The 15,025-nt window shown below is 39.6% G+C and overlaps 1 protein-coding gene across 2 annotated transcripts in view; it reads right to left on the reverse strand.

The window, feature by feature from the left end:
• Positions 1-15,025, reverse strand: part of OSBPL10 (oxysterol binding protein like 10) — a 112,459-nt gene that overhangs the window by 22,691 nt on the left and 74,743 nt on the right. For both annotated transcript variants that reach the window (XM_059846822.1, XM_059846830.1), the window contains one exon: positions 64-210. In XM_059846822.1, coding sequence (XP_059702805.1) covers positions 64-210 — 147 coding nt within the window. The remainder of the gene's footprint in view (positions 1-63; positions 211-15,025) is intronic.

Raw genomic sequence — 15,025 nt, forward strand, 5'->3', positions numbered from 1 at the left:
ACACAGAAGGATGAGAAGAAAAAACAACAGTGAACAAATATAAAAGAGATACAGTGTTCATACCCTGGTAAGGTCCATGCCAAGTTTGAGCTGAGAGATGAGATGGAGAATTACACTGCGTTGATCATCCATGACTCCTAAATCCTCCTCTTCATTATCTTCAGTATCTGTCATTTCATCTTCAACTAGGATCAACTCAGAAGCTGAATGCTGAAATGAAAAGAAACGTCACCATCTGGACAAAAAGACAGAGAATGGGTATTTTCCCCCCTCAATACATGTTTGAAAATGGAGCTGTCTTGATGGAACTGAAAACAGTCTCTGTTAAAGCCAAGAAAAGACACAAAGTCAAAATAAATAAAAAAATCCAGTCATGGGTTCATAAAGCATTTTGACCCTTTCCTCAGAATGAGAGTACTAAGCACAAGATGCTAATTTACACACTCTCTTCTCATATTTATACTGCCGTCATATCAGATAAAACTCATAGCATATTTAAGTAACAAGTCTTCTTTTCATTAAATGGAAATATGCAGTTGAAAATGAGTCTTCAAGTTTGTTTCATAAATCTTCCCAGAAAATATTCATGTCATACATAGATGCTGCATGACCCAATTTCATAGGTTTTTTCCTTTCTCTATCCAATTTCAAAGTTAGATATTTAAGAAAGTCAAGATATTAACTAAAGAGGATAAAAAGACAACTATAATTAAAGAACACACCTCTGAAAAAAATCCAAAGACATTTAGATTTTGGGAAGCAGAGCAGTACCATAACTCTTTATAACTATTGCAACAACTAATCACCTTACAGCACAACACCCGTGCTGCTGAGTTTCCAAAAATACAAGCTGAATATCAATACACAGGCACCATGGCAGTCCCTTCAAGAGTAACTTTACAGCAAAAGGGATAATGACTTGTGATATTTTATTTTTCCTCAGGGTTTACAATGTATAACTAACAATAATCCAAACAGGTGGTAGTTACTTTGTTCAAGCCATTGAAACCACTCTGCAAGCCTTCCAGATATGTATTCAAGTAAGCTTTTTGTACTTCAAGGGGAAAAAAAAACTGGGTTATGTAGATGAAAAATTACAGCCCAGCATGTCATTATAGCCCAAAGATTCCATGCTGTAAATGAGACAACACTCCCTGTAAAAGTTAGCATTCTTTCATGCTAAATTGCATTTCTGCAGGAACAGCTAGCTCATTACATAAAACAAGAATCTCAGTGTGGAAGCCTACGCAACTGAAAAGTTTCGCTAAAACCAGCTAATATCCAGAATTAGGTTTCAAAGGAATATTTCTGAATGATCACATTAGAGACCCCTCAGGTGAACTGCAGCTTGTGCAAGGAGAGTTTCTTTGAAATTAAGTTACTATGGAGGTTTCCAAGATTTGAATAAAGTACTTCCTCTATTTTTTTTTTAAATTACTTAAATGTTTAGATAGCTATTCCTAAAATAATAGCTCTATGGTGAAGCCCAATGACATCTGTAATATACTTTACAGTTGCTTTATTTAGAAAGTAGAATATGTAGATTACATAAAACAGAATCTGGTGAGCTGTAACCTCAACAGCTTGGAGCTTTTCAAAAGGACAAAACCACACTTTCTTCTTCCCACTCCCTTGGAAAATAAAAGGAGAGAAGATAAGCCCTTTTCTCCCAAAATGCACAGCATTATTACCCAACTGATGCCTCACTGACAAGTTCAATTAACATAAAACCTGACAACCTCACACACAATTATCAGTCGGGGAGGGATAAAGCACTGAAGTCTCCCAGAGTTATACAGGCTATGATTTATTTGGAGGTAGCAGGGAAAAAGCAGTATCAGAACTTACAGGAGATGCTTCCACAGGAGGCTTCCCTTTGATCCAGCTTGACCTCATTGAGAGCACTGAGCTACCGAATAGGATCTGCTGCTTCTGTTACTGCCATGAACCGAGCTTGCGGCAAACAAGCTCCAGCAGGAATTAACAGCGCTACAAAAAAAGCAAGGGAACCTCCCCTCCTCACTCCCACCCCCTCTTTTTTTTTCCCTTTTTTTTTTTTTTTTCCTTTTTTTTTTTGCTATCTGAGGGGTTGGAGAGTGTGCACCGGATGGCAATCTGCTCCTTGCGTTTCCAGTCACATGGCATTGAGATCAGTGAGCTTAAATGCACGCAGCTCCAACTGGGAAATGGTGCTGCTGTTCCCAGAGGATATCCTGATCGGCGCTTCTCCAGGAGGGAGGGGAAGGGGCACAAATTTGTGTGAGTGTGTGCAAGTGGGAGACAGAAAGAGGACAGAAGAAGAACATGCTAGCAGGTAACATCCTTTTACATGAACATGTAACAGCTGCATAGCCTTAAGTTGCTAACAGCATCAGAAAACAAACAAATGACCCATTACCAGTCTGCAGACTAAATGACATACTAAGAATTTTCTTTTTCTCCTAAAGATTGCACATTTACCCAGGACCAGGAAATCCTTCTTTCCTTCTTTCTTGGTGAAATAGGTGTTAGGCTTTCCTTGCCTCTTAAATGTTACTAACAAAACAGCAAGCAACTCAGAATATTCTGTGAAATTACCCCTCTCTGCTACCCTGCAAAACATCCACGATCAGAGCAAGCCACCCTATGGACACTTGGGGTGCTCACTAAAGTAGCATTTGCACAGTTGTAAATGAAAGCCCTTCTGATCATCAGGGAGGATGAGCACAATGTAACATTAGGATCAATCATGTTTAATTAGTACACTGTAAAGACTAAAATCTTAATTACCTTAACTATCCCTATTCTAAGGACTTGTGCAAGGTCACCAAAAAAACCACAACTCTGCTATTACAGTCATCAACACACCGGTGACCTTCAGTGAATGACATGCAGACAACTGCGCTTTTCTCACTTTCCAAAGAAAAGAATTTAAGGAAGCAGTTTACAATTTATGCTACTGGAACTGAAGAGCAGTCATCTTCAGAAAGCAATATCCTTTCTATATTTCCCTCTCTCCTCATTAGCTGTTCTACATAACTATTAAATAGGTTTTTAGGAGCACACAAACTAACTTTAACTAACACATATTTCTTTAACTAACACATTTTCTTAAACCAATAGGTAAGCACGTAACAACCACACTGTGTTGAGTGGACACATGCAGTCACAAAATACAAAGCTAATGTATCTTTGAAGTGTCATAAAAGTTCAGCCATTCTTTAATTATTTTTCTATCCATGAAAATAGCGTGCAGTTTAGTAGTATCCAGGGCGTAAGCATTCAGCAGAATGCAAAGGATTATGTGGACTGATTATCCTTTCATGGCAGCTTTTCTGAATTATCAGACACAGACTTTTCTTTTACCTCATCCTGCAAAATGTAACTGCACAACTGACCTAGGAAAGCAGCGATCTGCTCCACCCCTGTGTGGTCAGAGCATAATGTAAAAGCTATTGAGCTGTGCACTGCCCAGCTGGGGAATGAACAGCACAGCTTGGCTTAGGTGCTGACCCTGAGAAATCCAATACTGAACCAGTTACAAATAACCACAAAAAAAGGGGCTTATATTTAAAATCATTTAAATCAAAATCGGTTTCCAATACCTGCTGAAGCACCATCACTTTTCAGAAAAATCTGAGGAGAAAATATAAGATAATTTCTAAAACTCCCAGGAAGAGATGCACTTCAAAGTTTGAATGCCAAAGACATGAAAATACACACCGGAAGAGAGCTATTTTAAACAGGTCACCGCATCAGAACTGAGATCGATTAATTTAGAGAGGTCATCTGCGAGGACACAAAATGGATGTTCTAGTCAGCAGTCTCCATTAGAAAACATGCTGATTCTTTTTTAACAGATGAAATCTGTAAGGGTAAGAAATTGTTTCTGAAGGAAACATTCTGCATTTTAAAAAATGCTTTTAGGAAAAACACAATGCTTTTAGAAAAAAAACACTGACAAGCCTGGGATAGAATCACAGAGTCGAAAGCTATACTTCTGTGAAAGGGCAAATGTGCCTCTGTCCTTCTACAGCTTCTTCCACAAGTTAATTTTTCAAATTAACTGCTCAAAACTTTACTTTCCAACATACTTCACAAACCATACAATGCAACAACACATTCAAGAATGACCTGGATCTCATCTTGGTTAGTTTTTTGAGGGGAAGAAAGGAACACACAGAATCAGAGTCTCATTTAGGTTAGAACAGACTTCTTGGTATCTTCTTGTTCCTTACCCTGCTCAAGCAGATGCAGGTAGAACCAGCTGCCCAACTAAGTTCTGACTATCTCCAAGGATGGAGACTCTACAACTTCTCTAGGCAACCCATGCCAGTGTTCAATACTCTCCACAGCAGAAGTACATTTGCTGGTGTTCAGATTCACTTCCAAGTGCCCACTGCCTCTTGCTTTGTCACTTGGCACTATTGAGAAAAGTCTGTCTCCCTGTTCTTCACTCCCATGAGGTATTTATGTACATTGATAAGATACCCCTGAGCCTCCTCTTCTCCACGCTGGACAGTCCCAGCTCTCCCAGATCCTCCTCATGGGAAGGATGCTCCAGAACCTTCCTCATCTTTGGTGCCTGTGCTGGATTTACCCCAATAAGTCCATGCCCCTCTTGCACTGGGGAGCCCAGAACTGCACACAACACTGCAGCTGTGGCCTCACCTCTGCCAAGAAGAGGGGAAGGATCTCAACCTGATGGCAACACTCTTCCTAATGCAGCCCAAGAAGCTGCTGGGCACAAAAACATTTTTGTTAGTTCATGGTCAGCTTGCTGTCCTCCAAGATCTCTGCAGAACTGCTTTCCAATCAGATGGCCTCCAGCCTGTACTGGTGCAAGAGTTTATTCTCAAATACCCTCCAGATAACAGGAATTGGCACTTCTCTGAGCTTATCTTTAAGAGATTACTCTGTGTCCAGACTGCCAAGACCTCTCTTCTCTATGGCAGCACACAACCCCCTGGCTCATCAGCCACTTCTCCTAGGTTTTTCACCACCTACAAACTTCTCAGAGTGTACTCTGCATCATCATCCAGGTCATTAACGAAGATGTGGAACAGTGCTGGTCCCAGTATGGACCCCTGAGGTACACCACCAGTGACCAGCCTCCAACTGGACCCTGTACCACTGATTATAACCTCTGGGCTAGATTGTTCTGTGAGGATGTTAGGGAAGACAGGGTCAAAAACCTTACCAATATTAAAGCAAACAACATCCACTGCTCTCCCCATAAAGCACCAAGCTAGTCATGATGGTTAAGCATGATTTTCCCTTTGGAAGTCCATTAAGACTACTTCTAATTGCCTCGTTGTCCTTTATGTGTTTGGAGATACCTTCCAGGGTTAATTGTTTCACCACCTTCTCAAGGTCTGAGGAAAGGCTGACAAACCTGCAGGACACCAGATGTTACCAGAACACTGAGAGTTCCTTCTTGCCCTTTTTAAAAAAATGAATGGCATTCACTTCCCTCTAGTCTATGCAAACCTCTCCCAAATTCCATAACCTGTTAGAGACCCTGGAGCTCCATAGGTGCAGTTAAAGTGCTGTCTAACCTGTTCCCCCTCCACCAAGGGTCAATCTACCTCCAGACTTTCCCTCTGATCAGACCATGTATATCCTGAGATGTCAGGGACACATTGAGGACCTCATATTCTTCATATAATTACAAAAAAAGCACTCTAAGAATCTTCATTTAGGCATGAAAACATTTTTATGTACTATAAAAAGGACTGTAGTCAGGAGCAAGCGGATGACTCTTAGGAACTTAAAACACCCAGATAAAAAACCATAGCATTTTGTAATATTCCAAGGGAATTATTCTTTAAGTCCTTCTATGTTCAAGAACATGCAAAAGGTTGCAAAAAAACCCCTATTTACAAAACATGTCTGCATCAAGAGAAAGATGGAATAAGTTGGCAAGAGACAGATGGAGTAAGTTGGAAGAAATATTAAACAGAACTAGCATTCTCAAACTAGACAAGGATTGTCATATTTTCCACCTAGTCCTCTAATTATCTTTGGTCCCTATTAGTGCATATAAAAGTCAAAGGCCTCATTTTGATTTTCAGATTGCCTTCACTAACAGCATAGGTTTGCAAGCATCATTTACACTTGCATTTGTGTAACTCAAGAGCTTGCAAGCAGGTTTTCTGTGGGTGTAAGATTAAATATAACTCCGTAAGGTCAGGGAGCTTTAGCACATTTACACTAATTTGAGAAATGGGCCCCGTAAGATTTCTACCAGTTTCATCACTAAAGTTAGAATTCTTTTTGTAAAGCACATACAGTAAGAACACCCCAAAGTAGTAGCATATAATGAGCTGATAGCTTCTTGCAGAGCTTGTCACAGATCAGAAGTGACATAACTGCACTAACTTGCATGTGCCACTTGTCTTCTTCCACTGGGCACCACACATTTAACTGCACTTACTGTAGCATGCACTTGGCAGAAAAGCATGCAAGCTTACTGTACCCATCCCTCATTAGCAGTGATCAAATGTAGCTTGTGCAGTAGGCTGAACTTATAAAAGTATTTTATATACAGACCAGCATATTGTCATGCTACTGGTTGATGTGGGCTGTCCCTGGCTAGGAGCCAGGTGCACACCAAAAGCACTCTTTCACTCCTTTTCTCAGCTGTGCAGGAGAGAGAAAATACAATGGAAGGCTCATGGGTTGAGTTAAGGACAAGAAGAAATCACTCACCCATTACCTCATGCTAACACAGACTTGACTTGGGGAAATTAGTTCAATTTATTACCAATCAAGTAAGAGCAGGGTAATGAGAAAATAAAAACAAATCTTGAACACCATCCTCCCACCACTTCTTCCTAGGTTTAACTTTACTACTTCCTACCAACTTCCCCACAGGGGTGCAGGGGGACAGGGAACGGGAGCTGCAGTCAGTACTTCACACCTTGCCTGAGGGGAACTGTGATCCAGACTCTTCCCTTGCTCCAGCACAGACTCCCTCCCAAAGGGGACAGTCAGCCACAAACTCCTCCAATGTGAGTCCTTCCCATGGGCTGCAGCTCTTCACAAACTGCACGTCCATGGGTCCCTCCCGTAGCCTGCTCCAGCATGGGTCACCAACAGGGCCACAAATCCTACCAGAAAACCTGTTCTGGTAGGATTTGGCTTCTCTCTGCACAGACCCATAGATCCAGATCCTACAAGGAATCTACTCCAGCATAAGCTTCCACGGGGTCCCTGCCCCAGCCAGCACAGGGTCCCCCAGGGGCTGTGGGCAGGTATCTGCTTCACTGTGGTGCTCCATGGGCTGCAGAGGGAGAGCCTGACCCACCATGGGCTGCACCACAGGCTGCAGAACAATGTCTGCTCTGGCAACTGGACCATTTCATGTCCTTCCCCTCCTTCTTCACTTGTGGTGTCTGCAGCTGCTTCTCTCACATTCTCTCTCCTCTCTCTGCTGCTGCTCTGCAGGGTTCCCTTTTTCCTCCCTTCATAAGTCAGTTATCCCAGAGGCACTACAGCCATCACTGACGGGCTCAGCCTCAGCTAGCAGCAGGTCATTCCTGGAGCCAGCTGGCATTGACTCTGTCAAACACAGAGGAAGTTTCCAGCAGCTTCTCACAGAAACCACCCCTTTGGCCTCCCCACTATGACAATCTTGCCACACAAACCCACTATTGAAAGGAGGAATCATTTCCATATAGAAAACTGAATTTAATAGAAACTAAACCTAAATCTTGAAACAAAACAAAGGCTGAAACACATTTACTGCCCACTGTGAGGACTGATTCCTGGAATCATTCTCATCCACTCACTTTTTCTCTAACTTCCAAATGCATTGTCATTTACAGATTATCAAGCCTAATCTTAACTATAAGGCAGTAAAACTTTTTAATATCCAACAAATTCCTGATTTCTTTATATAAAATTTTTTACTCTTCAAGAGCAGTTAAAATAAAAAAAAAATTTGAAAATACTATTCTCAATGTTTACCACCACACAATATAAGCAGAGGAAGGTGAAAAATGGAGCTGTAAAAGTGGTGGTGAAGTCAAGTCATTGCTTGAGCCCTGGCTTCCCTCCATCTTACTGTAGTCTTATTTATGCTTTGCTTTTGGTGGCATCTGTGACTGATCACTGCAAAGAAGGAGCAGATCAAAGATAAAACCTCAAATACTGACATCCCATATGCCCACTGTAATGCTGGCACCTGGATACCAAAGTTACAATGACGTTCAAAGAGACTTAAGGCTGTCCGATGTTCAGGTTTGATGTTTTCAAAGCCACATAATGAGCCCAGAAGCAAAGCAGATTTTAAATGGTGTTAGCACCATTTGAGAGCAAAACTTATTACCTGTGTACACCTTCATTTCATCCTGAAAAAGGTTTCTTAAAGGTAACAAAATAGGCAGGTTCAGTTCAGCTGCATTTTTTAAAATTTACTCTGAGTATTCACAGAAACTGTTTCCTCTAATGCAGAAAAAGTCTACCACCCCAAAGGGGAACCCACCCCCTTCAAACCCCAAATCACACACCCACAGGCACACTTCTAGCATTCTGTCATTAGAGCTTATCTCTAATAATGATGAACCAAAATTAAGTTAACTTTTAAAATATGGAAGCAAGCAATAGAGGATGAGAATCAAATGAGAAGGATTTTACAATGAAAGAGTGAACACACTATAACTTACACACAACACCATGGCAAGCAAAAATACCACTCTCTTTTTGTCATCTACATAGAGAACCAACCAGCAAGACAGTTACTTTCTCCTTCAAGTAACAAAGGAAAAACGGCAAAATAGGCAGATTTTCTACTTACCTTAAGCTATGTATGCCAAGAAAAATAATGCAGGCATATCTATCTGAATAGGTAAGTAACTGCTGTATCTGAGTCTGTGTTCTGACAGCGTGGGGCCAAAGCATTTATGCAACTGTAGATACATCATTCAGCACTAATAGGTCAAACCAGGTTTTATTTGGTAGAAAAAGCTTACATCAGGAAAGAATGTCAACAGAGTGCCCAGAAATTAATTCCTTGCCAAATTTGTTATTTGTGTTTGGTATTTCAGGTCTCCAGAGAAAATAAAATTCTTCAAACTAGGACCATCAATAATTAAAACATCTCTTTTTTGTGTGTATGGATAATTTGTATACATTTTATGGTTTGTTGCTTGGGGTTGTTTTTCATTGAATATGTTAAACACACTTGATGTTCAGAAAATCTCTCAGGTTGGGACAAGTGCAAGGATCAAAGTGTGGCAATCTGTCTATCACACAAGATTAATTGGATACAACATGTAATAGCAGAGACATCTATTGAATCAAGAAAAACCTATCCTTCTTCAGGAGATATCCCCTCACTGCAAAGCAAGCCAGCAAAGCAGAAATGAATCTTGACATTAACACTGCACAGACAGGCTGACACACAGACAATGCAAGCAAAGAAAACTATCACAAAACCTCCACCTTAGGTGACAAATAGATCTGCAATCTTTTTTTTCTTCTCAACAAAAACAATCTGCAAGGCATCTGGAGACAAGCACATTATCCAGATCCTACCCACTTAGAGAACTCACTAATGTCTTTTTGCTAATGTTTTGCAGGATTATCTCTGGGAACAGAAGTCTTTCCATCATTAAAGAACAAGCTCAGAGAGCTTCCTTTTCCCACACTGCTGATGTGTTTTACTATGACCTCTGACTATATTTAGGGCTGAACATAATGTAGCAGCGATGAGGACCAGACAATAAGAGATTTCAGAAGAAAAAGGACTGGTTTCTTGCTTAAAGAATAGGAGCAAGTGCATGTAACATGAAACAAAGAACATCTATGTTTATGTTGCAGTATAGCCTGTGCAATCATTCAGAAAAAATACTCAAAGCTAAAACTCTGAAAGTGATTATGCTTAAAAATAAAGATTATGTTTAAAAATAAAGAATTTATCAGCTCCTCATTTGGGTTACCTACATCACTGTAATCCTGTTATGCACCAAATAATGTTTATTGGACAACTTTTCCCCCACATGTTAATATATTCTTCATAAGACAATTCCTCTTGCAAAAATCGATTTTCATAAACCTAAAGTAGTCAGTTCTGAAAACAGGCTGAAAAGCAGCTAATTCCCAAGCATAGACTCCACAGGGAAAGATTAAGTTTCAGTACCAGTCCACACATGCTTGTGACATTGATGAAATGAGGGCTACTGAAGTACAGAACTGTTTAACCTGAATCCTAAAATACAAGAGGACTTTGCAGTATTGCATAAATTCAGTAAGAACTGGGAATAAATATATTTCATCACTGGTATCATCAGAAAGAAGTAACATGAGACTATGAAACAAAATGCATGAAGAGAAAAGCCCCGTGAACTTGTCCTAAATTAAAGCAAAAAAACCTTGAAGATTGGCATAAATCAGAACCATAAGATAGACAGTATCACATCATAAACAATTTTATCTAATCTAATATCTATAATCTAATATCTAAGGCAATGCAGATACTAGTAAAGAATAATTTCCTCAAACATATGCTGTTTTATTTTGCAAATTAAATTTCTTAGAAGCAAATGGCAAAAAATCGAGTATCTGACACTATCCAAAGTAGGTGTACAAGTTTACAAACCACAGAGTGCAGCAGGACAGATTCCAGCCACTGCCAGGCAGTACTTCAGACACTGCAAGGGGTCTGAAAGTTGCATGGTTATAACTTTTGGGGAGCTGAAGACAAAAGACTGCACTGAGCTGCAGGTCGGTGCAGGAGAGTAGCACGGGGGGAAAGGCTGGCAGAAAGCTACACTTCAGACACTTGCCTGTACTACAAGGCATCCTTTCTAGAATGAGATCCTTGGGGAGAAACCTGAAGTAGTAGGTTCTTCAGGCCTCCTATTCCTGTGAAGAAGGGGAGGACAAACACCTTCTGGTAAGGGCCCCAGCAGGTAGGTCCCTTTTAGCTGCTCACCAGACAGTACAGCACACTGAGTATGATGCCTTTCCTTATCAAACAACTCTTTGCTCCCATTGACAAAATCCTTAGAGAATTGCAAGATTTTCTGCAGAGAGGCTGTGGGACCCCCACTGTGGGAGGTGTTCAGGATTGGACAAGCTGACCTGGTTAGCACTGCTCTCACAGTGTTGAGCTGCAGGACCTCTGGAGGTCCCTTTCAAGCCAGAGTATTCTATGATTTCATTATGATTCTGCCTGCAAAGCCCAGTAACTGAAAAGTTAGGAAGTAACAGAGCTGAAGTCATTTAGCCAGCTGTAATTCTCTTTTATGTCGCTTTGTATGCTGGCTAAGCAAATTTACTGCAGAAAAATACTGCCACATTAGTCAATAATACACCACTCACATATGCAAAGAGGGCACAAAAAGATGGACAACTACAAATTTAACCTTTACAATCATCTGGTCCTGCAATACCAATCTATATGTAAATCCAGTTCTCACAGTGCTATTTCTTGGGAGCAGTATCACGTGTCAGCATATTTGTAAAAGGATAGAAATGGTAAAGACATGTTAATCCAAGCAGTATTAACAGTCTCGCCCCAAGACAACACATTTATTAAACCAGCCTGACTCTTCCTGCAATTTCATTGCTCATCCCCTATACATATTCACATTGTTGATAAACACACACAACTCAAAAAACCAAAACAAAAATCCTGAAGTCTTTCAAAAGAAAACTGAATCATTATAAATCATAGCAGGAGAACATGCAATGTGTATGTGAAAAAAATTAGGCCTAGAAGATTGTCTTCTTTTATATGTCTAATTTCTTGAGGCCAGTGGAACTCTCTGCTTGAAGAGTTTCTAAGAGCTGTTCTCAGTCTGATGAATCAATCGCTTGGTCCATCTCAAAATGAAAACTCGCTATAAACGTAGAAGAGTTCTGCCTTTTTCACCTGCTCCTTCCCACTCCTCCTCTGGGACAAATTTCAGAATTCAATTCTGTTATTGCTGCTGGGATTTATTTCTACATTCTGGGCTTTTCAAATAAAGAACCACTACAGTTCATCACCACAAGCTGAAAACCCCAGTTTTTTTTCTAGCAAGACCAGACAGAACAGCTGAAGCCAGTCTGGATGATTCACTCAGCAAGATACAGCAATGCCAACCTGAGACAAACTCTCCCTGTAAGAGAGTTGAGCTCAACTTAGTAAGGTCTAGTTAAGGAATTGACAATCTTAATGAGACGGGTAAGTATCACCAAGCCTACATATATACACATTCCAAGAAATAAAACTGATAGCACAAAGCAAATTAACTGGCACATAACAAATTGGCACACAATCCTGAAATAAAATTAACATTGACTTCGAAGTTCCTTTAGCAAGGGGCACAGGTTTATACTGAATAGAGTATGCAACTGATCCACTTAAAGGTAATTTTTAAGCCTTACTGCAAGGGAGCCCAAGTTCTTTATACTCCAATGATTAGATTTCACTGACTTTTCACTAGTAATTATGGAATGCCACATGAATCAGAACCTCATGTTTATTCAAATTAGAAGCAGATTTGGAATAAGGGGTTTTTTTACACAGAGTATTACTCTCAATTATATAGATAGCAGCTGGAACACATGCATTTTGGAGGTGGAAGTGATTCAATAATATGCAGTGGGTTTGGCTGGTGATAAAATTTGTATTAATTATTTGCATAAACAGTTTAACTGGAGGACTGCCTGCTGACACAGTAGCTATTCCAGAAAGCTAGCAAAAAAACAAACCAACCTCAAAATTGGCTAGATTATCTTGGTCATTGTCAGTGCTGCTGTAGCAGGCTTAGGGTCATTTAATTCTACTTTTAGTCTAATTGTACATTTAATCCTTAAATATATATTCCCTTGATTATCCTTAAATATACCTTCAATTGATTACCTCAGATTTCATTTTTTAGATGGTCTGCATAGTGAATGGATTAACTGGTACCATCTTTGCCTAGAGATTAATTTAGCTAAATCATTACAGGCCATTCACTGTGCTCTTCAGCCTGAAAAGTACTTAATCATGCAGAGGACAAAAAGCAGAGCACACTGAGAAGCCCTGTAATGTCTGTACTAAACAGTGAAAAGGAACCATCTGTAATATTGCAGACATTACTTTCCCCTCCCAAGCTGTTGTTCTTCCATTACTGCACTTGTGGCTAGCACTGTATGTTCATGGCTAAGCTCATCTCCCAACATCAATTATACACATTCCTGTCAAGTACAAAAAGGAATTAGGAAACACTAGAAACAAATTATACCAGGAAACAATCCCCAGACCTGGGCACATCTGCTGAGATACAGATCAATAAAGGTAATATCTGAATTAGAAATAATTTCTTTTATCCAGCTGAGTGTCTAAAATTTCATGAGCATTTTTAAAATTATTTCTTAGCATCTCTAATACATTCTGTAATAGCTCTAAAGTCATGTTAAGATATATACTTACATACAGATAAAAAACAAATTGCAACTTGAAAGAAACTACCACCTGAAGAAATGGGAAAAAAAATACATCAACTTATAACATTAAGCAATTCAGTCACTCTCCCAAATAGAACAGGTCCCTGTTACAGTTGAAAACACCAAGGTTCAAATCATCCAGGGGACCAAAATATCTTTAATAACCTGGACTTGACTGCCCTTGCAATCACTATCACAATTAAAACCTGCTTTAGCAGTTAGATAATCAGAGCTAAAGGCTCAATCCTACAGAGCTCAAACTTCAATCCCATTAAAAAGACACTTCCATTTGGAGCAGGCATCCAGCTGCTCATGCTCACAGGCAAGGGAAAGTTAGGGACAGAAAAGCAGAGAGACAGCACAGATACTAGATCCACAGGATGGGAAGAATCAGCTGTCATGGCATTTTAAGGCATAAAAATCACATGAAGAGGACTATATTGAAGATCTAGCTACAGAACAATTTTTTTTAATAATTCTTAACAGAACTACTAGATCCAAAGAAAATTATTCCTTCCCTTTCAGACCCCACAAAAAAAAAAAAAAAAAAAAAAAAAAAAAAAAAAAAAAAAAGCCTGTTTCTTATTTGTATTTAGCTGTCTGGGGAAGAATTTGGCAGTCACTCTTTGTCAGCTCAGAGGGGGAATTCTGACCCCAAAATGACAATTAGTTGGACTGGAATAGTAGTTCACCATGAAAGTGATTCACACCTTTATTCTGCTTTGGTACCAAGTTTACTACAACTGAACGTACTATGAGATTCAAACCAATTCATGTCAGTATTTCTTGAAAAGAATTTCAAAATTATTAAACCTTAAACGAAGAAAGCAGGGTCCCATTTATGGCAGCCTAGACAGAGACCAAGTTCACACCACAGGTCTGAAGAGTGTACCACGGGCACATTTCACACCAGACTGGTTCTGTTCTGCTTTAAGGAAAAACCCAGAAATTACCCTGAAATTATAACACAACTTATGCCAAAAAGACCTTCACAAGGGGTGCACAAGAGCATTTTACATCAACTATTATCAGATTGAGGATAGCTCTGTGCAGCTCAACCCTTATCCCTTCCATCTGATGTTTCAGGTGGACAGGAAAAAAACCCCTGCTAACTAAAAGTCAGAGACTTATAAAACATTAAAAACAATATGGCAAATAAGAGACAAAATTGCTTGATCTGGGAATTCACTCTCAGAAGTTACGTCTTTCAGTAAAGATAATAGGCTTTAACTTCATGCTGTTCTACATCACAACTCTAAAAGAATAATAGGCAAGGAAGACACAAAAAAATAATCTGTCACAAAATCTTTTCTTTTCCTAACTAGTTTAAGCAGTATCTCAAATGATACCCCTACATTTAGAAGCAGGAAACACCCTAAATAAACCAAAGCAAGTAAACACCAACCTATTATCTAAAGAGGATAATCTTTAGCTTCTACCTTATTTCACCAGAGAAGAAACTCTTCATTCCTGAAACCCTGAAAGTACAACAGACCAAAAAGAAAAATTTTACTTTAGTTACCTATGGTGTCAAAACTCAGCTCCAGAACTTTCTACATTCCTCTTAAGTACTCAAAGAAAATTGCATTAGATGAACCTTGTTGTTCCAGATAATTTTAAA

The sequence above is a fragment of the Haemorhous mexicanus genome, chromosome 1, assembly GCF_027477595.1.
Source record: "Haemorhous mexicanus isolate bHaeMex1 chromosome 1, bHaeMex1.pri, whole genome shotgun sequence".
NCBI lineage: Eukaryota > Metazoa > Chordata > Aves > Passeriformes > Fringillidae > Haemorhous > Haemorhous mexicanus.